This window comes from Lacerta agilis, chromosome 13 (assembly GCF_009819535.1).
Source record: "Lacerta agilis isolate rLacAgi1 chromosome 13, rLacAgi1.pri, whole genome shotgun sequence".
Lineage (NCBI taxonomy): Eukaryota > Metazoa > Chordata > Lepidosauria > Squamata > Lacertidae > Lacerta > Lacerta agilis.
This window is the reverse complement of record NC_046324.1, coordinates 44175024-44201101: the sequence shown is the minus strand read 5'-3', so window position 1 is coordinate 44201101 and position 26078 is coordinate 44175024. Positions and strand designations below refer to the sequence as shown.

At 44.6% G+C, this 26078-nt stretch overlaps 1 protein-coding gene across 1 annotated transcript in view; it reads right to left on the bottom strand.

Moving 5' to 3' along the window:
• Positions 1-22026, bottom strand: part of TVP23A (trans-golgi network vesicle protein 23 homolog A) — a 30276-nt gene extending 8250 nt beyond the window's left edge. Inside the window, 4 exon segments of the mRNA XM_033167907.1 lie at positions 7559-7648; positions 10568-10712; positions 15091-15170; positions 21993-22026. Coding sequence (XP_033023798.1) covers positions 7559-7648; positions 10568-10712; positions 15091-15170; positions 21993-22004 — 327 coding nt within the window. The 5' untranslated portion in view covers positions 22005-22026.
• Positions 22027-26078: the final 4052 nt, after the last annotated feature.

The window sequence follows — 26078 nt, the reverse complement described above, 5'->3', positions numbered from 1 at the left end:
AAAACAAGGTGCATCTTCCGATTGGCAGCAGGAGCTTCCCTGTACTCAAGCAGAAAGCCATGTCCAGACATTTGCTTCTGAAAGCATTCAAAAACCGGAACACTTACTTCCGGTTTTCGGCGTTCAGTAGCCGATTTGTTCGTCAACTAAGCCATTCGAGAACCAAGTACCACAGTACCTTGCTAAGAGGCAAGGGGGCAGCAGGGGGCTGCTGGAGATGTAAAGGCTGGTATCACTGGGACATGTTTATCAATTTTGTCAAATTAATCAAACTAAATGGTCTTAATTGGATTGTGGATAATGTGCACTTATTGTTTCTGTTTTGAATTCAATTATGTTATTATCTTCCTTAGGGGGTTGTGTGAGCCACTACAGTTGTACATTGGCTGTTGAACACCTTGGTATTCGTACGTTTCGGATCCCAAACGATTGAAACCCAGAAGTAAGTGTTCCGGTTTTCGAAGTAGGTTTTTTGTGGGGGGGTTTTTTGGAAGCCGAATGTCCGATGCGGTTTCCGCTATTGTTTCTGTCACACCTTACACAATCGGAAGCCACGCCTTGGTTTCTGAACGTTTCGAAAGTCGAACGGATTTCCGGAACGCCTTCTGTTCGAAAACCAAGGTATGTCTATATTCTGATTTATGTTTTTAATAGTGTGTAGGGGGGTACCTATTAGTAATAATAGTAATAATAGGGTGCACTTCCGTTTGGTGCCGGTGCAATGGCGGACGGGAGTCCGACGGCTCCGTCCTCCGTTAGGCTTCAGGGACTTCCGTGCCTGCGCCACGGGTCCCTTAAAGCCACGGGAAGAGCGTCCCGTGGACCGACTGCTTCGTGGGTCCCAGACGTGCCGTCTCCGCTCCTGATTGACCCTCGTAAGGGGGAAAATCAGGCGAGCGAAGCTCCGGCACGGGACTGAAGAAGCGACTGCCTACGGAGGATCAAAGCAGCGATCCCGCCAGACTCGAGCACCCGGCACTTCCGACATAGAAACTTCCAAAGAAACTCTGTAAGTAAAAGTTTTGGACTGTTTTACAAGTTTGGAGAGCACTGCTTGCAGAGGAAACTTAAAAAGGAAGCCTGTTCCCCTTGAACTGTTTGCGCGAGCTTGGTAGCGCTAAAAGACTAAAGCCGTGATTAACGGGAAAAGTTTTGCGAACTCTGCCAAACTTTTTAAAAGTTGTTTAAAAGTTGTTTGAAGGATGTTTACAGACTTAAAAACAGTTGATATGGCAAAAGAAGACACCGCTCGCCCTCTGGACTAGGATTCCGGGTCGGTAGCGGGCTGCAATATATTGTTGCCATTTTTTTTCTTTGTTGGTGTTTCAGTGACTGTTTACCAGTGGAGACATTTTGACTTCTTTGTAGCCGGTTACAAGTTACTTTATGGACTTGGTGGTAACACTGCAAGTGAGAAACAGCTACTGACTTGGGCTATTTAAATAAACTTTTCTTGGCTTTAAGGAATCTATAACTTTGGAAAAATTGGAACTCTTTGCCTAAAAGTTGGATTTTTGGACTGGTGTGGGCTTCTGGCTCAGCAGGCTCTTTGTTCTCAGAAGCAAGCTGCTGGCCACCTGGTGTTTATCTTTGGGACTGTTGGTCTTCTGCTGTGAATGTCTGAGATTGTTACTACAGCAACTGGAGTGACCTTGAGATTACAATTGCAGAGCCCACAGGAAATGGACACTAGATCTAAAACAGCTGGCTCTAGCTCTGCACAAAAAAGAGGCTCTGTTTCCCTAACTCTTCAGGAACAAATGGAGAAATTGGTTGTTAGCGTGGCAGAAATTGCAGCAGGACTGAAAAGTGTGACTGAAGGGTTGAAGCAAACACAGGATTCAGTGTCATCAGTAAATACAACAGTGAACTCTGCAATAGAAAAACTCCAAGTTGATATAAAAGCTGATATTAAAAATTCCACCCAGACCTTGGAAAGATCAATTGGCCAAATTGAGGAGAATGTAAGGAAGAACAGAGAAGAAATTAATAAAATTGGGCAGGAGGTGACCACTTTGAAAAAGGACTCCGAGGAAATTAAAGTGGTCAGAGAAAAAATAAAAAAGGTGGAGGAAAAATTGGACAATTTAGATTTGGAGCAGATAGAGAATATTGGAACACGACAGAGAACTGTTGAGGAATCTCTTGCTTTTCTGCAACTTCACCAGAGAGAGGGAAACATCCGTCTAAGGGTCTTCCAGAACTGGAAGGAGAAGACCTAAAAGCCTACATTGTGGAGCAATTTTCAACGTACTGGGAGTTAGAAGAGGTAAACGTCTCAGCACGCATAGTGAAGGCCTTCAGATTTGGACCTAGAGGTTCCAGAGGAAAGAAAAGCACCAAAACAGTCAGTGACTGTTTGATTGTGCTACACGATAGACACGACAGAGACTACTTTCTGGACTTACATTACAGAAACAACCTGGTGGTACAGCAGAATAAAGTAATTTTTTATAAGGACATCCCCAGATTTTTTTTAGACAAAAGAGCTCCTTACAACGATTTGGTGACTGAGCTAAGAAGAAGAAAGATCTCCTTCAGTTGGGAATTTCCAGAAGGCCTTGCATTCACGTTTGAAGGGAAAAAGATAAGAATAAGGTCCTTGGCGGAAAAGCAAAAGTTTTTGGATAAACATCTGGAACAATTTAAAGGTACTCCACTTGATCCAGCACAGCTCTACAAGTTTCCAGAAACACTTCCACCACCGCCGGGATTACCAGGGCCAAGTCAGAAGGATCCAGAGGAAGGTAAGAAAGGAGAGGCAACTGGAGGAGAAGAATAAATAAAGGAAAATGGCGCTCAAGTTAATGACATGGAATGTTCGGGGATTGAACCAGAGACCAAAGAGACGCAGAGTGTTTTACAGCATAGAAAAGAAGAATTTGGACATAATATGTTTACAGGAGACCCACATAGTCCGACGCCACAGAAGACTACTACAAAATAAAAAACTAGGCCAAGAGTTTATATCATCGGACAAGGTCAAGAAGAGAGGAGTAGTGATATATGCAAAGGAGAAATATAGCCCAAGACAGCTATTTAAAGATGAAGAAGGGAGATACATCGCAATTGAAATCAACGTACAAGGCGAAAAAATTTTGATTCTGGGACTTTACGCACCAAATGATGGAAAGTCGATTTTTTACAAAAAAATACATGACCTGCTGTTGGACTATTTGGATTACAAGGTAGTGTGCCTTGGAGACTTTAATGGTGCAGTTTCCACATTAATGGACAGATCTCAAAGAGCTAAATTAACGAATGATGGGAAACTCCCAAAGACTTTCTTTGAAATGGTGGATAATTTGAATTTGGTGGACTCTTGGAGATTAAAAAACCCCACAGAAACAGAGGCAACGTACTTCAGTGAACCTCAGCAGTCGTGGTCGAGGATAGACTACATCTGGATCTCGAGTGAATTGGCTCCAAAAATACAAAAGGCAGAAATTGGTCCCAAAACGTTTTCAGACCATAATCCGGTACAGCTAAATTTAAAAATGATTTCCAAGGATTCTTTTAGATGGAGAATGGATGACGCATTGATGAGAGACACCAAGCTAGTAGAAAGAGCGGCGAAAAAGATGAAAGAATATTTTCAAATTAATTGGAGTTCCGAAGTGGAGAAAAGGATTGCTTGGGATGCAAGTAAAGCGGTAATGAGAGGATTCCTCATAAGTGAAAAAGCAAAAAAGAAGAAACAACAAAATGCAGAAATGGAGAGACTGTTGAAATTAATCAAAGAAAAGGAAAAAGAATTAAGAGGACATCCCAGATGTGTCAAAATTCAAAAAGAAATTAAATACTTGCAATCCCAATATGCGAATATTATGAATCAGGATATCGAATGGAAAGTGAAAATGATGAAACAAAGAACATTTGAATCTGCTAATAAATGTGGAAAACTACTAGCTTGGCAACTAAAGAAAAGACAAAAGGTAAATGTCATCTGCAACTTGGTAGTAAATGGAAAAAATGTAGAGAAACCAGAGGAAATCAGATGGTGTTTTCAGAGATTTTACAAGCAACTGTACAAGGAGGAGAAGATAGATGAAGCAGAGATAGACCGATTTCTGGAAAAGAATGGATTGCAAAAAGTCCCAGAGGAAAAACTAACAATTCTCAACCACCCAATATCGACACAAGAGATAGAAGATGCAATAAACAATATGCAATTGGGGAAGGCCCCAGGACCGGATGGATTAACAGCAAAATATTATAAGACATTGAAAGATTGGCTATCGCAGCCGTTAAGAGAAATTTGCAACAAAATACTAGAAGGAGATAGGGCACCAGAGACGTGGAAAGAAGCCTTTATCACACTGATTCCAAAACCAGATACAGATAAGACTCAGATGAAAAACTATCGTCCAATATCCCTTTTGAATGTGGATTACAAAATCTTCGCAAATGTTTTGGCTACAAGGTTGAAAAGAGTGTTGAAAGACTATATACATAGAGACCAAGCAGGTTTCTTGCCAGGAAGACAAATAAGCAATAACACGAGAATTATTGTGGACATTTTAGAAAAACTGGAGAGAGACATAAATACAGATGCGACACTACTGTTTGTTGATGCAGAGAAAGCTTTTGATAAAGTATCTTGGACATTTATGAAAAAGAATTTGGAAAAGATGGGAGTTGGAGAAAAATTCTTAAATGGCATCAAGGCCATCTATACAGAACAAAGAGCAAAAGTAATAGTAAACAGTGTGATATCGGAGGAGATTGAAGTCGAGAAAGGAACAAGACAAGGGTGCCCTATCTCCCCTTTACTTTTCATTACGGTCCTGGAAGTCCTTCTAAATATGATTCGAAAAGACAAACAGACAAAAGGAATTAGAGTGGGAGAGAAAGAATACAAATTACGCGCCTTCGCAGATGATTTGATGTTATCCCTGCAGGAACCGGAAAGCAGTGTCCCCAGAGCCTTGGAATTAATTGAACAATTTGGACTTGTAGCTGGCTTCAAATTAAATAAGCAGAAAACCAAAGTTTTAGGTAAAAATTTGAGTGCAGAACAGATTCAAAGAATACAAGAAGCCACAGGCCTCAACTTTGTTAAAACTGTAAAATATCTAGGTATCAATCTCACAACTAAGAATTTGAACCTGTACAAGGACAACTACGAAAAACTGTGGATGGAGATAAAAAAAGATATGGAAATTTGGACAAGACTTAAACTGTCGTTAATGGGAAGAATAGCAGTGGTTAAAATGAATGTCCTACCAAGGATGCTGTTCTTATTCCAAGCCATACCAATTTTGGATAAACCGGATTGCTTTAAGAAATGGCAAAAGGACCTATCGAAGTTTATATGGCAGGGCAAAAAGCCTAGAATCAAGTTTAAGATCCTAACAGACTCTAAAGAGAGAGGAGGCTTTGCCCTGCCGGATTTAAGACTTTATTTTGAAGCAGCGGCCTTTTGCTGGTTAAAGGACTGGTTTAAATTAGAGAATGTGGATGTGTTGGACTTGGAAGGACACGACAATATGTTCGGCTGCCATGCATACCTTTGGTATGACAAGGTTAAAATTCACAGAACTTTTAAGACTCATATAGTTAGAAAATCCTTGTATCAGGTCTGGACTAGATATAAAGACCTTTTGGAGAGAAAGACTCCTAGATGGATTTCTCCAGTGGAGGCCAAGGCCTATAAGAGACCGAACATGTCTGCAAGTTGGCTAAGATATATGGACATATTGCAGCAGGAAGGGGACTCATTTAAGCTAAAAAGCTATGACCAAGTGAAAAGCCAGGTCCCCGATTGGCTGCAATATCACCAGGTGTATGAAACATTTAAAATGGACAAAAAAGTTGGTTTTCAAGTAGAAAAATCAAAACTGGAAACAGAACTGATAGAATCGAACTTTAAGAACCTTTCCAAAATGTATAATCTTTTGCTAGAGTGGCATACGAAAGATGAACTGGTTAAATCGCCAATGATAGATTGGGCGAAAGATGTAGGACATAATATTATGATGGATGACTGGGAGAGATTGTGGCAGAAAGGTATCAAATTCACTGCTTGTCATAGTTTAAGAGAAAACATAATGAAAATGGTTTATAGATGGTATTTGACACCAGTTAAGATAGCTAAGATGAATACCAAAATGTCAGATGTATGTTGGAAATGTAAACATGCGAAAGGTACCTTTTTTCATATGTGGTGGTTGTGCCCAGCGGTAAATGCTTTCTGGGATAAGATTTATAACGAGCTTAAGAAGGTAATGAAAGTTACCTTTTGTAAGAAACCAGAGGCATTTCTTCTGAGCATAACCAATGAAGAGATACCCAGTCAGGATAGAGTGTTTTTTATGTATGCCACAACAGCAGCTAGAATCTTATTGGCAAGAACATGGAAAGGTGAAGAGATACCAACGGTGGAAGAATGGCAGATGAAGATGATGGATTACATGGAACTCGCAGAACTGACCGCCAGAATCCGGGACCAGAGGGAGGAGAAGGTGTCACAGGATTGGAAAAAATTTAAAGACTATTTAGTTAAATCAGTTAAATTGAATATTTGAGCAGAATTAAATAGAATTGGCTTTAGTAGGTTTATGCTAGATAAAATTGTTAAGAGGAAATTTTTTGTGCGAATGATTTATTTGCTAAAAATACGTTAAGATATAGTTAATTAGGTATTTGATTAAGTAAAGTTAAGAATATTAAAACCTGGGCAAATGTTAACTGAACAAGATATAAAGCTACCTAGAAGATATATATGATTTTGAAGACAGTGGAGGGAACGGGGGAAGTCCCCAAATAGAGAAGATAGAAACAAGGAAAGTATGAAGATTAGTGTTAGTTTAAGGTTTGTATAAGTTTCTTTTTCTTTCTATTGTTAATGTTTGATTGTGTTTATGTAGTTTGTTTTTATGGTGTTAATGTTGGTGTTTATGTTATGTTTTTCTTCTGTTTTAATTGAAAATAATAAAAATCTTATAAAAAAAAGAAGAAGATCAAACTTATCCATCCTTAAAGAAATCAGCCCTGAGTGCTCACTGGAAGGGCAGATCCTGAAGCTGAGGCTCCAAGACTTTGGCCACCTCATGAGAAGAGAAGACTCCCTGGAAAAGACCCTGATGTTGGGAAAGATGGAGGGCACAAGGAGAAGGGGACGACAGAGGATGAGATGGTTGGACAGTGTTCTCGAAGCGACTGGCATGAGTTTGGCCAAACTGCGGGAGGCAGTGGAGGATAGGGGTGCCTGGAGTGCTCTGGTCCATGGGGTCACGAAGAGTCGGACACGATTGAACGACTGAACAACAACAACAAAGGGGGGCACTGCTGATGTGTTTATGCAACCGAGGGGGGGGTCTGAAAAAGTTTGGGAACCACTTAGAATAATAGAATCATAGACTTGGAAAGGACTATGAGGGTCACCTGGTCCAACCCCCTGCAATGTAGGAATCCTTGGCCCAACGTGAGGCTCGAACCCACAACCCTGGGAGATTAAGAGTCTCAGGATCTAATGACTGAGCTATTGCCTGTTGCAACACATGGTCCACTGGCAAGGACCCTTCTATGCTCTGTGGAAGACAATGTAAAGGGATACCTTTTTCGCTTCGTACACCCAGTGGCTCTTCCCATCCTCATCAATCTGATTCCACCATCGCAAACCGACCAGCAGCCTTCCAGTGACGTTCTGAATGAGAGGGTGAAAAACAGCCAGCTAGAGAGGTCTGTATTTTGGGGGGGGGGGTTATAATCATTTTTATTTGATTTCACAAGTGTAAAGTTGCAACAATACCAAATACACATCCATATTTAGAAATTCCCCTGTATCTCCAGACATCTCCCCACCCCCTCCATGGGTCTTATTGTCAACATTTTCAACTGCATATTATTTCATAATCTATATTTTGTATCTGTCCATATCGTCCATAGTATTTGTTTTCATCTGCTTGCAGTGGTCTCATAAATAAATGAAAAATGTTTCTCATTCTTTCCTGAAGTTTTTGTCTTCTAGGTTCCTGAGCTTTCCGGTCAGTTTTCCCATTTCAGCATAGTCCAACAGCTTGGTTTGCCATTCCTCTCTGGTAGGGACTTTTTCTTCTTTCCACCTCTGGGTTAATAGCATCCGTGTAGCTGTTGTCACATGCATAAATAGGTGTATCGGTAGCTACAATTCCTAATAAAAAGGCTTCTGGGGTTTGTTTTTTTAAAATAAAAGTTGTTTTAAACGTTTTTTTCAGTTCATTATATATCATTTCCCAGAATGCTTTTATTACCTTACACAACCACATTTGATAAAAGGTACCTTCTTTTTCTTTACATTTCCAGCAGGTATTTGTACTTGCATTTTTGCTAACTTAAAGGTAAAGGGTAAAGGGACCCCTGACCGTTAGGTCCAGTCACGGACAACTCTGGGGTTGCGGCGCTCAACTCGCTTTATTGGCCGAGGGTACATCTTCCGGGTCATGTGGCCAGCATGACTAAGCCGCTTCTGGGGAACCAGAGCAGCGCACGGAAATGCCGTTTACCTTCCCGCCGGAGCGGTACCTAGATAGATAGATTTATTATTACGGCTCTCAACCAGCACGTACATATCCATAAAAAACAATCCAAAATACATGCTAAAATATGAACTATAAATATAAACTTTAAGCTTTAAATTTTTTAGATAAAAGAAGATATCACTACTTTAAAAGGTGGGCTACACAGCCGGTTATAGCACTGGTTCGTCTTTAGCTCTGTCCTGAAGCTGTGTGGGTACTGCGGACTAGTTCGGACCGAATTTTTATGGCTCTAGCACAGAACCTGGCTACCTTTGCTGTCACATTAGCGTTAGCATCTGAGAGAAGCCACTCTATATAGAAATTGTCCGAGCGTCCAGGTAGCTCAGCTAGCATCGAATGGATAAACTCGCCTCGCACCTCCTCGTAGAAGCAGCATCGCAAGAGTATGTGGCCAGTAGTTTCCACCTCTCCAGATCCACACAGGCAGTATCTCTCGCACAATGTGGTACCTATTTATCTACTTGCATTTTGACGTGCTTTCGAACTGCTAGGTTGGCAGGAGCTGCTAACTTACTAGGAGTTAAATACCACCAGTACACCGTTTTCATAGAGAGATCTGTATTTTTGTATCAGGGTGCCGGGCTAGCTGGGCCACTGGCCTGATCCAGCTTCAGGGCTGTTCTTATGTACTTATGCCATGATGAAGGCAGTGTTGGGTGGTGCCCACTGGGACTGGTAGGGTAGAAGGCAGGAGGACCAACAGTAGGTGGCGCCCAAGCCAATGTGTGGCGGTGCCAAATGATTCTGGTTTTGTCTCTATCCTCCTCCCCCCCCCCCTGCAGAGCATTACAAGGACAATACTGAGACTAAGGAGAGGGGGGCTTCCGCTTCCGGCACGGACTGGTATGGTCGGAATTCCATCTGCTCCCGACCTCCATGGGGAATTTTGAGGCTGTTTTGGGAGTATGCAGCCTCCCAACCTTCCCAGGCATGTGGGAAGGGCAGCTCGCCCACGGTGCTCCAAAACCTGCTCTGACCCTTCGGGAAAATGGGCAGGGGAGTCAGGGCAGATAGCCCCCCTGAGGTTCGGCACTCCTGCGACCGGCCTGTCCGTCCGGGATTCCCAACGCTAAGAAATATAAATTAGTGAGTCACCTTGGGCATGCTTCAAACGAAAGAGGAGAAAGTATTTTGCTAAAGAATCCAGCCACTGTTTGAAAAGAAGAGGATGAGAATTTACGACTGTATCGGTATGTAAAATATGTGAAACGGGACAGAAGGGGGGGAGGAGCCCTGGACTATGTGATTGTATGATTTTATATTGGGCAAATACCCCCCAGAAGACCCAACGTTTATATAACAAGTGAGATTTGAATGATAAATGTGTGAAGTATGAAATGAATCCCTTGGACATTGACGGACTTTAATTGGAAGAATTTGGTTGACTGCCAAGAAATGACGCAGTTAGAATTATGCCCGGACTGCAACGTGAGATCGTAGGAGGGACAAGGCTGCATTTCTTTTTCTTTTTACGTGACGATTTATAAGTGAGATGGCTAACCTCCAAAGATTTATAACCTGGTGCAGATCGGGACTTTTAAAAGTGGAAAATATACGAAATATAATAAAGAAGAAAATGGCGACTGTACAAATACGACTTTTGGATTTCAACCAGCAAAACGAAAGAAGGAATGTGGAGTACAGACTTAAAATCACACAGTGATACTGCTTGTTTGGACTTATCTTACTTGTTGGATATATCAGCGGCTGTGAAAACACTGGAAGAGAAAGCAAAGCAATAATTTATGATAATAGAGCCTCCGGAATTTGAAGCATGGGAAGCCTTAAATAAAATTTAAAGTAATAATTTGGACAATTTGGAACCTTTTTTTGTTTTATAATTGGAGAAATAATTTGGAATGTAATTTGGAATGTTTCATATGATATTGTTTTATTGGAAACCACAATAAATATGATTTGTAAAAAAAAAAAAAGAGAGACTAGGGAGAGGGGAGGTGGCAGACTGTTTCACGCCCTTGGATGAAAGACAAAATGGCACAAGGTGGCATAATGTTTGAGTTGTGAGATGCCCAGAGCATGCTTACCTTCACAGACCAGAAGTCGAAGGACAGGAGGAGGAGAATGAGGACGAAACAGGCAATGAAGCTTTTGCTGAACCAGTCACAGACTAGGTAGGTCACGATGGCACTCACTCGGAAAAAGAGGTGGAAGAAGGTGGCCAGAGGGTGCCTAGGAGAGAACGTTCCGGAACATATGCTAAGCTGCTTTATGTTGCATCCTGGAAGTCAAGACCAAAATTTGGGGCGAGTACTCTATGGTGAAAGAATCCCAGCAGACAGTTAAAATCACAAAATACACAGCAAAGTAAAGCATGAAAGTCCAGGTGTAAAACCTTTTAAATGTGCATTTCCAGTGAGTGCCAAAATATCCCCCTTCAAAGTTTTTTTCCAAGCTAGCATAGAGACAGATTTTATTGGTAAGTCATAAAATTGTTTACTTACAAAATTCTTCAAAGGTCAGATCCATGTGCTTTTCCATACAGCAGTCGGGAAATATGCACAGGCAGTAAAAACATTGCTTAGTTACAAAAGGTAAACATTTCTAAACTAATGGGGGAGAGAGAAATGTTAGTTTCAGACTCCATTCTGGTCTGAAACAAAAGAGGCTGGTGAAAGCCATGTGGCTGGAGCGACCAGCTCAGCGCTCCTTACATACTGAAGTCTACAAGGAGGGAGAGATAACAAAGGCTTGGTGACCTATTTCCTCCCAAGGTAGGAAGTGATGGCAAAGGCTAAGACTGGCAGGACAGCCTACTCTATGGTTTAACCCCTTCACACACTAATTAGATTCAAAGATGCTAGGCTTTTTTATGAAGCTGGAACCCTACACTTTATACCAGGCGTCAGCAAGGTTTTCCGGCCATGGGCTGGATCAAGCCCACGGAGAGTGTCCGTGGGCCAGACATGCGCAGCGCAATGCCAGAAACTGCGTCTGCGCATGCCCGCGGTGCCTGAAATCGCACCTGCGATTTCCAGCACCACTTGGCAAGTCCCCATGCCGTGATGGTTTAACGCAGCACACGGGGGGCTTGCCGCACGGGCAGCTGGGTTGGCGGGCAGCTCGTGGGCTGGTAAAATGGCCTTCGTGGGCTGCACCTGGCCCACGAGCTGGAGGTTGCCGACCTCTACTTTATACCTCCTCCATCCGGTTCAGTATCGTATATGCAACCCATCAGTGACTCTCCTGTGTTCCTGGCAGGCGTCTTTCCCAGTCGTGCATGGAAATACCAGGCATTGAACAGGGAACGTGTGCTTTATCTGCAGCCTCCCTCAAGCACGTGTGTGATGTGATTACCTGCTGATTCACACCTGCATGCTACCTCCAGTTATAGATTCTACACTAGTGCAGGACTTATTATACAGTGAGGCAGCACGTTCTAATGAAAGTGTATGGCTGCTGGACAAGGGTTGATGGGAGATGGAGTCTAAAGCACCTGGAGAGCGCCAGGTTGGCGGAGGCTGGCTTAGCACCACCTTGGCCTTTTTTCTCTCCTCTGCCTTGTGTCCCCCTCCATTGCACAGACACCTACTCTGAAAGCCACTGCTGTTTTGACTCCTGTGGATGAACCTTTTACTTAACATTCTGAATGTTCCAGTTACAGGTAGGTAGCTGTGTTGGTCTGCCATAGTCAAAACAAAATAAAATAAAAAAAATTCATTCCAGTAGCACCTTAGAGACCAACTAAGTTTGTTCTTGGTATGAGCTTTTGTGTGCATGCACACTTCTTCAGATACTTCTTCAGATATTCAGATACAGGTATCTGAAGAAGTGTGCATGCACACAAAAGCTCATATCAAGAACAAACTTAGTTGGTCTCTAAGGTGCTACTGGAAGGAAGTTTTTATTTTATTTTATTTTATTCTGAATGTTGTTGTTGTTGTTTGTTTGTTTGTACCCCACCTATCTGACTGGATTGCCCCAGTCACTCTGGGCGGCTTCCAGCATATATGAAAACACAGTAAAACATCAAACATTAAAAACTTCCCTAAACTGGGCTGCCTTCAGATGTCTTCTAAAAGTCAGAAACGGTAGTTGTTTATTTCCTTGACATCTGATGGGAGGGCGTTCCACAGGGCTGACGCCACTATCATCCCTAGTCATACGTCAAGCTGTCTGAAGCTGATAGGACTTCTAACGACACCAGGAAGGTCACGGGTTGCCAACCTCTGGCTTATCATGTTGGACATTTTGGTTCAAATCTCCACTCAGCCAGAGCGTTTCATGGGTGGCCTATCCTACTTCACAAGGTTGTTGCAAGGATACTACTAATAATTTATTATTTATACCCTGCCCATCTGCCTGGGTTTCCCCAGCCACTCTGGGCGGCTCCCAAGAGAATATTAAAAACACGATAAAACATCAAACACTAAAAACTTCCCTAAACAGGGCTGCCTTCAGATGTCTTCTAAAAGTCAGATAGTTGTTTTTATTTCCTTGACATCTGATGGGAGGGTGTTCCACAGGGTGGGTGCCACTACCGAGAAGGTCCTCTGCCTGGTTCCCTGTAACCTCACCTCTCACAGTGAGGGAACCACCAGAAGGCCCTCGGAGCTGGACCTCAGGCTGAACGATGGGGGTGGAGATGCTATTCAGGTATCATAATTAACATTATGAAGAACTTTCTGTATGAAACAGCTGTTTGACGGTGAAATGGACTACCTTGGAAGGTAGTGGAGCTCAGAACAGGAGGTTTTTTTAGGCAGAGGTTGGCTGGCCATCTGTCAGGGATTCTTTGGTATCTGAAGAAGTGTGCATGCAGACGAAATCTCATACCAATATCAAACTTGGTTCGACAGAAGCGGCTTAGTCATGCTGGCCACATGACCCGGAAGCTGTACGCTGGCTCCCTCGGCCAATAAAGCGAGATGAGCGCTGCAACCCCAGAGTTGTCTGCGACTGGACCTAATGGTCAGGGGTCCAATCAAAACAAAATAAAAAAATTCCTTCCAGTAGCACCTTAGAGACCAACTAAGTTTGTTCTTGGTATGAGCTTTCGTGTGCATGCACTGTCAGATGGGCAGATACACTGAAACAGAAGTCACCAGACCCTTAAATATAGTGAGGGAGTGGGGAGGGGTATTACTCAGAAGGGTGGTGGGAATGGGTGATCAGCTGATAGGTGTGGAAAACCTGTTGACGACTGTTAAGGACTGCAATTGGTCAGGAGTCCCTTTACCTTTACCTTAAGGTGCTACTGGAAGGAATTTTTATTTATTTTTTTATTTAGATTCTTTATCTGTGATTCTTGCCTTGCAGGGGGTTAGACTAGATGAAGCCTGGGACCTACGATTCTAAGAATTATATACTGGTTATATACTTAGTCATTCAAACCACTTCTATTGCATTTAACGGGCTCTTTGGGCAAGCTGCTCGAGTTTGTTCTTAAAAAGGAATTGGAATGTAATTTCAAAAAATTAAAAATGATGATGCATGGAAACATTTAAAAACTCTACTTGCAGAGAACTTGCAACAGCCATGCTTGAGATCCCTTCACTGTAAAGAGACAGAATCAGAAGCTATGGGTTTCTCATTTCCTGTACCGGTTTGTTCTGTCTGGGGTTGTTTTTAACAGAAGCCTGGGGTTTCCCTTTGCGGAATGTGGTAAAAATGAAGTTGCACATGGAGTCGTATTAGCAGTCGTGGTTTAACAACAACAACAACAACAAAAAGTCCCAAACTTCTCAGCTTTCTATGTACATTGAAAAGTGCAGCCGAGGTTTTAGAAACGGGGAGTCTTTTCTGAAGTTCTTACAGTTCATTTAGTGCAGAGTCTCCCCAGTTCCACCGTTGTGAGACTCTTCGAGACTGGAGAAGTTGGTGTGTCCCTGGGGACAGAGCATCTTTTTCACAGCCTCCTACATCCAGATTCAAATTTCACTAACAAGGCAACCGAATGTTGGCTGTAGCCAAACAGAATAGCATACTACAAAAATACAACCTGTGCTGTTAGTGGAAGAAAATACGACTCGTGCAGCACGTTGGCGAAAAAATATATGTACAATTATTTCAATAATACTTTAACAACATGTATCAACTTTTGTAAGCAAGAGACGGTTACTTGCAAGATGCCACCCAAACATGTTCAAATATATCAAAGGATGTCATATAGAGGAGGGAGAAAAGTTGTTTTCTGCTGCTCCAGAGAAGCGGACACGGGGCAATGGATTCAAACTACAAGAAAGAAGATTCCACCTAAACATCAGGAAGAACTTCCTGACAGTGAGAGCTGTTCGACAGTGGAATTTGCTACCAAGGAGTGTGGTGGAGTCTCCTTCTTTGAAGGTCTTTAAGCAGAGGCTTGACAGCCATCTGTCAGGAATGCTTTGATGGTGTTTCCTGCTTGGCAGGGGGTTGGACTGGATGGCCCTTGTGGTCTCTTCCAACTCTATGATTCTATGATTCTATGTGAACTACCCAAACTAAGATGAACTTGTGATGACTGATTTAGCTCAGTTCTTACAGATGCTTAGCTCAGTTTTCTGTTTTCTTTGTTTTTCAGGTAAGTTCATAAGACTTAGAGACAATAAAATTAATTTACTTAATTTACCTGATTTTTGCTTTCCTTAAGGCCAACTCCTCTTCGTTTCCGAAGTCAAGAGACACGTCTTCAGTGTCGTCTGCTAAAGTCTGGAGAAGACACACGAGCACACATGCGCTTTTTAAAAAGTACTGATCAAAGGAAGGATGTAGTGGAAATTCCTCCCTCCCTCCCTCCCTCCCTCCCTCCCTCCCTCCCTTCCTTCCTTCCTTCCCTCCCTCCTTCCTTCGCAGTTGATGCCATGCATAAGCCTCTTCCTCCCAAAGACTGGAAGTCCACTATATAGAATCAATTGAATCAGGGATGGGATTCATCCCCACAGAAGGCAGTGGTAGCTGCCCACCTAGATGGCTTCAAAAAGAATTAAATGACATATAATGAATTGAAAAATATGTTTAAAATAACGTCTGTTAGGGAATTATAGGGACACAACTACCCAAACTGTATTGAAATTTATTCATGTATGCGACCACAGCGGCAAGAATGTTACTTGCCCCCAAAAATGGAAAAAAGAAATCCCAGCAAAAAAAGAATGGATGCAAGGACTTGTGGTGAATACGCAGAAATGGCGAAACTTACCGGAAAAATAAGAAAACAAGATAGCAAACTTTTTACAAAAGAATGGAAATAGTTTATTTAATACTTACAAAACAAAGTGTAAAACAGATAAAAACATTGGCAGGATTACAGTGGTACCTCAGGTTACAGACGCTTCAGGTTACAAACTCCGCTTACCCAGAAATAATGCTTCAGGTTAAGAACTTTACTTCAGGATAAGAACAGAAATCGTGCTCTGGCGGCGCAGCAGCAGCGGGAGGCCCCATTAGCTAAAGTGGTGCTTCAGGTTAAGAACAGTTTCAGGTTAAGAACGGACCTCCGGAACGAATTAAGTTCTTAACCCGAGGTACCACTGTATTGCAATAACCTGCAGTTTTATAAGAGTATATATTTAAAGTAGATGAATGGATGCGCAAATTAAGAGTTAATTTGGATTTGCCAGAAAATATTAAAATAAATTTAAGGAATTGTGGAAAGAGGGAGAAGGAAGTCAAGTTTTGAAATGTGAAAATGGTAGTAAAAATATTGAAATGTATAAAACTGGAAATCTATCTATATCTATATCTTTTGTTGTTTAGTCGCTTAGGCGTGTCCGACTCTTCGTGACCCCATGGACCAGAGCATGCCAGGCACTCCTGTCTTCCACTGCCTCCCGCAGTTTGGTCAGACTCATGTTGGTAGCTTCGAGAACATTATCCAACCATCTCATCCTCTGTCGTCCCCTTCTCCTTGTGCCCTCCATCTTTCCCAACATCAGGGTCTTTTCCAGGGAGTCTTCTCTTCTCATGAGGTGGCCAAAGTCTTGGAGCCTCAGCTTCAGGATCTGTCCTTCCAGTGAGCACTCAGGGCTGATATCCTTCAGAATGGAGAGGTTTGATCTTGCAGTCCATGGGACTCTCAAGAGTCTCCTCCAGCACCATAATTCAAAAGCGTAAGTTCTTTGGCGATCAGCCTTCTTTATGGTCCAGCTCTCACTTCCATACATTACTACTGGGAAAACCATAGCTACACGGACCTTTGTCGGCAAGGTGATGTCTCTGCTTTTTAAGATGCTGTCTAGGTTTGTCAATGCTTTTCTCCCAAGAAGTGGGTGTCTTTTAATTTCATCTGCCCGCCCAGTGAGCACTCGGGGCTGATTTCTTTAAGGATGGATAAGTTTGATCTTTTTGCAGTCCAAAATATACACGACCCTTAAAGGCAGCCGGTGACGTTTGATCTTCTTGAAGTCCATGGGACTCTCAAGAGTCTCAAGATCTATATCTATATCTATGAATAAAAGAAAGTCATGGAGGAAAGGGCTAGTGACGGCTACTAGCGACAATGGCTTTGCTCTGTCTCCATGGTTGGATGCCTCTGAATACCCGTTGCTGGAAACCACATGAAAGGAGAATGCTCTTGTGCTGAAATCCCTCGTCTGCTTGCTGGTTTCCCACGGCCATCTGGTTGGCCACTGGGAGAACAGGATGCTGGACTCAGTGGGCCATTGGCCTCATCCAGCAGACTATCCTTATGAAATTGCCTGCGGGAAAGCATTTACTCAAGCAGAATCAACGTGTAAAAAATAAATACTGTACATCCAAGCTCTGTTCACAGCACATCCAGTAATTCAGTAGCTGGGAATCCATAAGCAGAACCAGGAAGGTCAATTACTTCCCATCCAAAATAACTCATTTGGTCTCCAGCTGGAAATCTGAACCTCCTGGGGAATTAGGAAAGGCCCCTTTTCTTTGCAAGTGGTATTTCTTACATTGGGAGTGGCTGAACTGAATCTGAATCTTGCATGGCCACAGGAGGTCCAGTTTGAGGTGGGGGTGGGGAAGTCCAGCCAGGCATGGGATGTCATCTCCGAGGAATGTTTTTCCCAGCAAATGGGGGAATTATCTTTCCAGATGTGGGAAAGGGAGGGAGGTTAAAAGAACGCAGCACGCAGCCAGTGTGAACCCCCTGGAACATCCCCCCATCATGTTTGGCACAAAGCAGACGGGAAGCTTAAGATGGTTGGTTGGTTGGGTGGGTGGGTGGATGACTTTAGGAGGAAATAGAAGCCACGAAGTTGAAGGGGACCAAGCAATGGTCCCGAACAGCAATGCTCTGTTGCTCTAGGGCAGGGTTATCCAACAGGTCAATTGTGATCTACCCACCGATTGCGGGGCGCCCCGGTCGACCCTGGTTGATTGTGTGATCCTGAGCAATCGCCAACCACCCCAAGAATCATAGAATCCTAGAGTTGGAAGAGACCACAAGGGCCATCCAGTCCAACCCCCTGCCAAGCAGGAAACACCATCAAAGCATTCCTGACAGATGGCTGTCAAGCCTCCGCTTAAAGACCTCCAAAGAAGGAGACTCCACCACACTCCTTGGCAGCAAATTCCACTGTCCAACAGCTCTCACTGTCAGGAAGTTCTTCCTAATGTTTAGGTGGAATCTTCTTTCTTGTAGTTTGTATCCATTGCCTCATGTCCGCTTCTCTGGAGCAGCAGAAAACAGCCTTTCTCCCTCCTCTATATGACATCCTTTTATATATTTGAACATGGCTATCATATCACCCCTTAACCTTCTCTTCTCCAGGCTAAACATACCCAGCTCCCTAAGCCGTTCCTCATAAGGCACCATTTCCAGGCCTTTGACCATTTTGGTTGCCCTCCTCTGGACACGTTCCAGCTTGTCAGTATCCTTCTTGAACTGTGGTGCCCAGAACTGGACACAGTATTCCAGGTGAGGTCTGACCAGAGCGGAATACAGTGGTACTATTACTTCCCTTGATCTAGATGCTATACTCCTATTGATGCAGCCCAGAATTGCATTGGCTTTTTTAGCTGCTGCATCACACTGTTGACTCATGTCAAGTTTGTGGTCTACCAAGACTCCTAGATCCTTTTCACATGTTCTGCTCTCAAGCCAGGTGTCACCCATTCTGTATTTGTGCCTTTCAATTTTTTTTGCCCAAGTGTAGTACTTTACATTTATCCCTGCAAAAATTCATCTTGTTTGCTCTGGCCCAGCTCTCTAATCTGTTAAGGTCATTTTGAAGTGTGATCCTGTCCTCTGGGGTATTAGCCACCCCTCCCAACTTGGTGTCATCTGCAAATTGAAAAGCTGAACAACTTTGGTTAATCCAATGTGTAGGTCACTGCCAGTGTTTTTATAGTGGGAGTAGATCACAGTCTCTTGGAAGTCGGACAGCCCTGCTCTAGGGCATGTGGTGAGGAATCCGGAACATGCCAGAAATTGCTGAACCACAACTCCCATCATCCTTAGACATTGGTCACACTTGCTGGGGCTGATGGGAGTTGTAGTTCAGCAGCACCCAGAGGGCCAAAGGTTAAGAGCAAAAGAAGAGTCCGCTGCATCAGGCAAGTGGCCCATCTGGTCCAGCATCCTGTTCTCATAATGACAGACCCCTCCAAGTATCTCTATTTTCCATGGACAGTCCTGCATTTGCAGAAGCCATCCCAGCTTCTGATTTGACCCCGAAATGTCCCGCTTTTCCTTAGGATGTCCCTATTTCCATCAGAGAAATATTGCAGGGTATGGAGCTATGCGACCCTTGAACCAAGGAGATAGGAAACTATACAAGCTTTAAGACATCTGAAGCCAGCCCTGTATAGGGAAGGTTTTTTTAAAAAATAATGTTTAATGTTCTGCTTCTTGGGAGAAAAGCAATGACAAACCTAGACAGCATCTTAAAAAGCAGAGACATCACCTTGCCGACAAAGGTCCGTATAGTTAAAGCTATGGTTTTCCCAGTAGTAATGTACGGAAGTGAGAGCTGGACCATAAAGAAGGCTGATCGCCAAAGAATTGGTGCTTTTGAATTATGGTGCTGGAGGAGACTCTTGAGAGTCCCATGGACTGCAAGAAGATCAAGCCTATCCATGCTCAAAGAAATCAGCCCTGAGTGCTCACTAGAAGGACAGATCCTGAAGTTGAGGCTCCAGTACTTTGGCCACCTCATGAGAAGAGAAGACTCCCTGGAAAAGACCCTGATGTTGGGAAAGATGGAGGGCACAAGGAGAAGGGGACGACAGAGGATGAGATGGTTGGACAGTGTTCTCGAAGCTACCAACATGAGTCTGACCAAACTGCGGGAGGCAGTGGAAGACAGGAGTGCCTGGTGTGCTCTGGTCCATGGGGTCACAAAGAGTCGGACACGACTGAACGACTCAACAACAACAACAACAACGTTTCATTATGTAGCGAGATGAGCACCGCAACCCCAGAGTCGTCCGCGACTGAACCTAACGGTCAGGGGTACCTTTACCTTTTATATATATTGAAATCTGCCTGGAGTGGCTGGGGCAATCCGGTCTGATGGGTAGGGTATGACTAGTAAAATAACAACAACAGCCAGTGCTTTTTTTAAAGGAAAAAAATGTGCCAGTACTCACCATGCAGTTGTTCTAGTAAGTGCCACACTTTTAACATTTGGGGAGGAAAAGGGTGCTGGTACTGCATACCCTTAGGGGGGGGGAAGCACTGATGGTGATGATTGAATAAAGGTAAAGGGACCCCTGACCATTAGGTCCAGTTGCGGATAACTCTGGGGTTGCCACGCTCATCTCGCTTTATTTCCCCCGGGAGCCGGCGTACAGCTTCTGGGTCATGTGGCCAGCATGACTAAGCCACTTCAGAGCAGCGCACAGAAATGCCATTTACCTTCCCACCGGAGTGGTACCTATTTATCTACTTGCACTTTGACGTGCTGTCGAACTGCTAGGTTGGCAGGAGGTGGGACTGAACAACGAGAGCTCACCCTGTCGTAGGGATTCGAACCGCCAACCTTCTGATCGTCAAGCCCTAGGCTCTGTTGTTTAACCCACAGTGCTACCCGCATCCCGATGATTATTGAATACCCGCATCCCGATGATGATTATTGAATACCCGCATCCCGATGATGATTGAATAGGATGTCCCTATTTTCATCAGAGAAATCTGGGGCAAACCAGTCAGATGGGCAGGGTAAAAATAATAAAATTGTTGTTGTTGTTGTTGTTGTTGTTAAATAGGATGTCCCTATTTTCATCAGAGAAATGGGGGGGTGCAATGGCCCACAGTGGGAAGATAAAAAGCAGGACTTGAGTTCATAAATTACTCTCCTCTCTTGCAGCTTCTAGCAACTTGTATACGGTAATTCTTTTAAATAAACTGCTTCCCCACATCTATCCTAGCTCAACCAATCAAAAGAATAGAAGAGCAGCTGGTTGGATCAAGCTGAAGACCCATCAAGTCCAATATCCTGTTCTCGGAGCAGCCAATCAGATGTGTATTATGGGGAACGCGTAATCAGGACCAGAGCTCAAGAGCACTCTGCCCCCCCCCTATGGTTTCCATGAGAATTTAAGAGAAGCCCTCCTGGGCCAAGCCAATGGTCCATCTAGTCCAGCATCCTGTTCTCACAGAGGCTGACCAGATGCTCACAAGGGAAACCCGTGAGCAGGATCCGAGCACAAGAGCACTCCCCCCCACCTGCGATTTCCAACAAACCAATATTCAGAAACATGGCTGCCACTTTTTAAGAGAGAGAGAGAGACAAACTTCTTATGGTTAGGAAAGTGACAGGAAACGGGTTGAGACGCGTGTGGGATGAGCAAACAATTAACAGGAAGATTTATGAACTACAAAAAAAAGTCTGGGGAGTTTTATGGGTTTTTTTAGCATGGGTTTGTCGTGCCAGGGAAACCGAGCTCTTTAATCCACTTCAGTTGCGCAAAGCTAAATTTCCAGGAGGCCCTTGAGTTCCTTCTGCAAAGCTGAGGTGACCAAAGTTAAAATATTTAAATAGGCAGCCCAACCAACAACTGTTTCACAATATAAGTAGTTTTAAAAAGAAACAACTAGGAAAGTTGTGCAGATGTGTTTGTTTGTTTTTTAATCATGGACGTTCCACAGCAAAAGCAACACAAATTGGAATTTAGCTGGTCTTCCTGTCATAAATCAGAGCTATTTAAAGGCAACGTAGGCTTCTTATAGCCAGTTGATTTAATGCACACTCAACCAGTAAAAAATAAAGAAAGAAAGAATCATGGGAGCTGTGGTTTACCCCTAGCAGGGCTACGAATCCCAGCACCTGGAACAAATGACTGTTCCCAGGGTTCTTGGAGGGGTGTGTATGCTGCAAATGTATGTCATGTACACAGCCTTATTCCCAAATAAGGCTGCCCTCCTTTTCACAGCGAAAGCCTTGCCAGCTCACACCAAACATTTCCACACAGAGGCCCCACAGCTTCACTGTCACACCTAGGCACCCTGTAGGCCCATTGACAACAACAACAACCCATAATACTCTCCTCCCCATTTCACACTCTCTTGCCCACGGCCCCCTGCAGCTTGCGGCATTTCTCCTTCCCCCTCACCTGCTTCATCATTGCAGTCTGGGCTCCTTCCTCTTCTCTGTTCTCTGCGGATGTGATGTGATGCTCAATCCACTTTCTCCTTCCTGGCCGGTTGCTATGGAGACAGGAGTGCAGTGATGCAGAGAGATGCAGGAGAAGAAGGCAGTTTTGGGCAGGCTGATGGATGTAGCCAAGCGGGGCTGCAGGGAGGGGCAGGTGCCCTCCCCTAAATCAATAAAAATACAGAAAAATACATAGCTAGCTGAGGTTCTGCCCCCCCCCAATGAAAGGCCTGCTACCACCCCCCACAACAAAAATCCTGGCTACGCCCATGCTGAAGGCTGATGGGAGAAGAGGAGAGATGGAAGAAAGGTGTTGTGCAGGTGGAAGAAGGACAACCTTGAGAAGAGAGTGGGTGGGAGAGTTTGCCTGGATTGGGGGGGGGGTGAGGTAGGGGAGTTAACTGTCCTCAGATTAGGAGCAGCTTTGTGAAAGGGCAGATTTGGAGACTGTATGCTGTTGACAGGTGCCTCTAATTTTAAAGGACTTTTTTTAAAAAAAGTGCTCCACCTCCGCCTCTGCCTCCACCTGCTTGCCCAAGGCGGCAGTGCGGCACTGCCGTCCAGGAAGCCCTGGCTGCAGCGCCGACAGGAGGCTCGCCAACGGCCTCCCCGCGTCCGCATCCCAAGAAGAGGTGGGCGAGAGCGCTGCCGTCAGGGCTGGAGGGCGCAGGCGCCCTCCTCGGGCCGTGGCACCTTGCGCCAGTATCCTCAATGGCCAAGACATCCCTGAAGAGAAGAGAAGAGTTTTGGATTTGATATCCTGCTTTATCACTACCTGAAGGAGTCTCAAAGTGGCTAACATTCTCCTTCCCCTTCCTCCCCCACAACAAACACCCTGTGAGGTGAGTGGGGCTGAGAGACTTCAGAGAAGTGTGACTAGCCCAAGGTCACCCAGCAGCTGCATGTGGAGGAGCGGAGACGCGAACCCGGTTCACCAGATTATGAATCTACCGCTCTTAACCACTACACCACACTGGCTTTCAAAGGATGTTTGGCCCCAGCATGGCTGTAGGAGTTGCTGGAAGGAGGCATACACGGTGCCATCCAACCATCTTAGGGACGCCACTCTGGATTTGTGCAGGTTTCAGTCCTGAGGCTTTTCTTCTTCCAAAGATACCTGACAAAGTAGCGGAGATTTAGGACCAGAGTTCTCCTCCTACATGCATGGGCTCGCTTCCCAGCTTGATGAGCCCCAGCTGCCCATAAATCAGGATGAATGCTCAACAAATAAATAACCTGGGATGGCAGAAGAAGAAGCCGCTCGGGCGCTTGTGGGGGGGGGAGGAGGCAGCGGCCAGAAGGCCCTCGGAGCTGGACCTCAGTATCTGGGCTGAACAATGGGGGTGGAGACACTCCTTCAGGTATACTGGAAAAAGCACGATATTCCAGGATCAAATCAGAAACCAGGACAGCTTCTGTATATCTGGGATTGTCCCGGGAAAATAGGGACACTTGGAGGCAGGGTCTGGACAAATAGGTAACGAAATGCAGCAGAAGTCAAACCAGTCCAAAACTAGCCATTGCCCTTGATGATCTACGGTAATTCCAGAAAGACAGGCTTGCTCCTGAACCAGGCTCACTGCTATGCTCTACACAGTGCAGCAATTTTACAATGAGTCTCCCTGTCCAGAGAATCTGGTTGTTAGTTACTCTGGTGGCCACATGCATACAAATCCACATTTCACAAAAAATAACTTCACTGTTCTTTAAGGGAGGGGCGGAATACTAGCTGAGCTGCCTCCGCTCACTAGGTCGTTTCAGTTTTTAAAAGGTCTTATTGCTTTCTGATTATTTGCAAGATCCGTTCGCTTAGAACGATGGAATTGTAGAGTTGGAAGGGAGCATGAGAGTCATCTAGTCCAACCCTCTGCAATGCAGCAATGTTTTGCCTACTCTTTTGCTTGAACACACAACCCTTAGATTATGAATCTCGTGCGTTACTGACTGAGCTACCCACAGGGCTTCTTGTTCTTGACATATTTTAATCGCTGACCTCTGAAACCGAAACTTGTCTTCTGTGTTTATCCAAGCAGTTACCGTGCCAGCGTTACCTGCTGATCTGGGAGGGAAGCGTTTTGCAGAAAACAGAGTGGAGAAATCACGTGACTTCTGAGAACTCAGGCCCATTGTCTAACAGAAGGCAATATACAGTAGGTTAAAGGAGATCTTTTTGGCAGATACCTCTGGCAGCCTCCCAGTTTCAGAAAGCTTAAGAAGTTAACCGTGTCAAAGTTGCCTCAGAGCAAGGAAGGCAGAGGGAGTCCATTCATTTTGCATTGGAAGCTGAACCTATTAAATTTGCATCTCCTGAAACAGTATGAAAACCAAAACATAGCCGTCGTATGCGTACCCTCCAACATTTCTCTGATGAAAATAGGGACGTCCTATTCAATGATGATGATGATATTATTAATAATAATTTCATTTTTTATACCCCACCAGTCGGGCCAGGATCGGTGTAATATGCTCAAACCTTCTTGCCCCGTGAGCAAGCTGGCTGCTGAATTCTGCACCAGCTGAAGCTTCCGAACCACCTTCAGAGGCAGCCCAATCTATAACACGTTGCAGTAATCTATCCTAGAGGTCACCAGAGCATAGGCAGCAGTTTTCGAGCAGAATTCAAAGTGTTGCTGCTGACCTTTAAAGCCCTAATGGTCAGTAGACTCTGTAGACCAGAAGGAGTGTCTCCACCCCCATCGTTCAGCCCGGACACAGAGGTCCAGCGCCGAGGGCCTTCTGGCGGTTCCCTCCCTGCGAGAAGTGAGGTTACAGGGAACCAGGCAGAAGGCCTTCTCGGTGGTGGCACCCGTCTTGTGGAACACCCATCACATGTCAAGGAAATAAACAACTACGGTGGTGCCCCGCTAGACGAATGCCTCGCTAGACGAAAAACTCGCTAGACGAAAGGCATTCGCTAGCGGAAGGCTGCCCCGCAAGACAAAAAAGTCAATGGGCTTGCCTCGCAAGACTAAAATAAATTTTTTTCGTGAAAACCGCTATTCTGCCTTGGTGCTTTGCAAGACGAAAAATTCGCTATACGAAGACACTCGCAGAAAGAATTATTTTCGTCTTGCGAGGCACCACTGTATCTGACTTTTAGAAGACATCTGAAGGCAGCCCTGTTTAAGGAAGCTTTTAATGTTTTGTGTTTTATCGTGTTTTTAATATTCTGTTGGGAGCTGCTCCCGGATGGGCAGGGTTGAAATAAAGGAGGAGGAGGAGGAGGAGGAGGAGGAGGAGGAGGAGGAGGAGGAGGAGGAGGAGGAGGAGGAGGAAAAGTAGTTAGGCTTTCCATGTCCAGGTAGGGGCACAGCTGGGCTACCAGCCAAAGCTGATGGAAGGCACTCTGTGCCACTGAGGCCACCTGAGCCTCAGGCGACAGCAGACGATCCAGATGTTACCTCCAAGCTACATACCTGCTCCTTCAGAGGGAGTGCAACCCTATCACTATAGACCTAACAGTATATCTGGCCCTGGTGTCTCGAAGCTTCGAAATCCTGCCAGTCCAGCAGGCCGACAACCGCTCTCTCGCCCCTTCTGGTTTCATGCCACTTTAAGCAATCATGGCTTCTTCCCCCCAAAGAATCCCGGAAGTGTAGTCCATAAAGGGAGTGCTGAGAGTTGTTTGGAGAGACCCCTGTTCCCTTCCCAGAGTGGCTTAGGAATCAGTCCCTCTTCCCAGGGGATGGGTGGAATTGTAGCTTGGATAGGGCACCTCCCTACAACTCTCAGCATCCTTAACAAACTATGGCTCCCATAATTCTTTGGGGGGGGGTTTACTATAACTATGAATGTGGCCTAAATGTGGTCTCAGCACCCCATAGATATTGGCAGTTTTGTTTGCAACAGCTTTCCTCCATGGTCTGTGGTCTTCTCATGAGCATCCGGCTGGTCACTGTGAGACCAGGATGGGGAACCAGAAGGACCCCGAATTCTTCTTCATAGGTGTCGCGCATGGTTTGAAGATGTTTTTTTGCTGCGCTAGCATTAAATCGAAACATTGTGGTTAGATTTAGTTGGTAGTTGCATCCATAACTTCAATTAA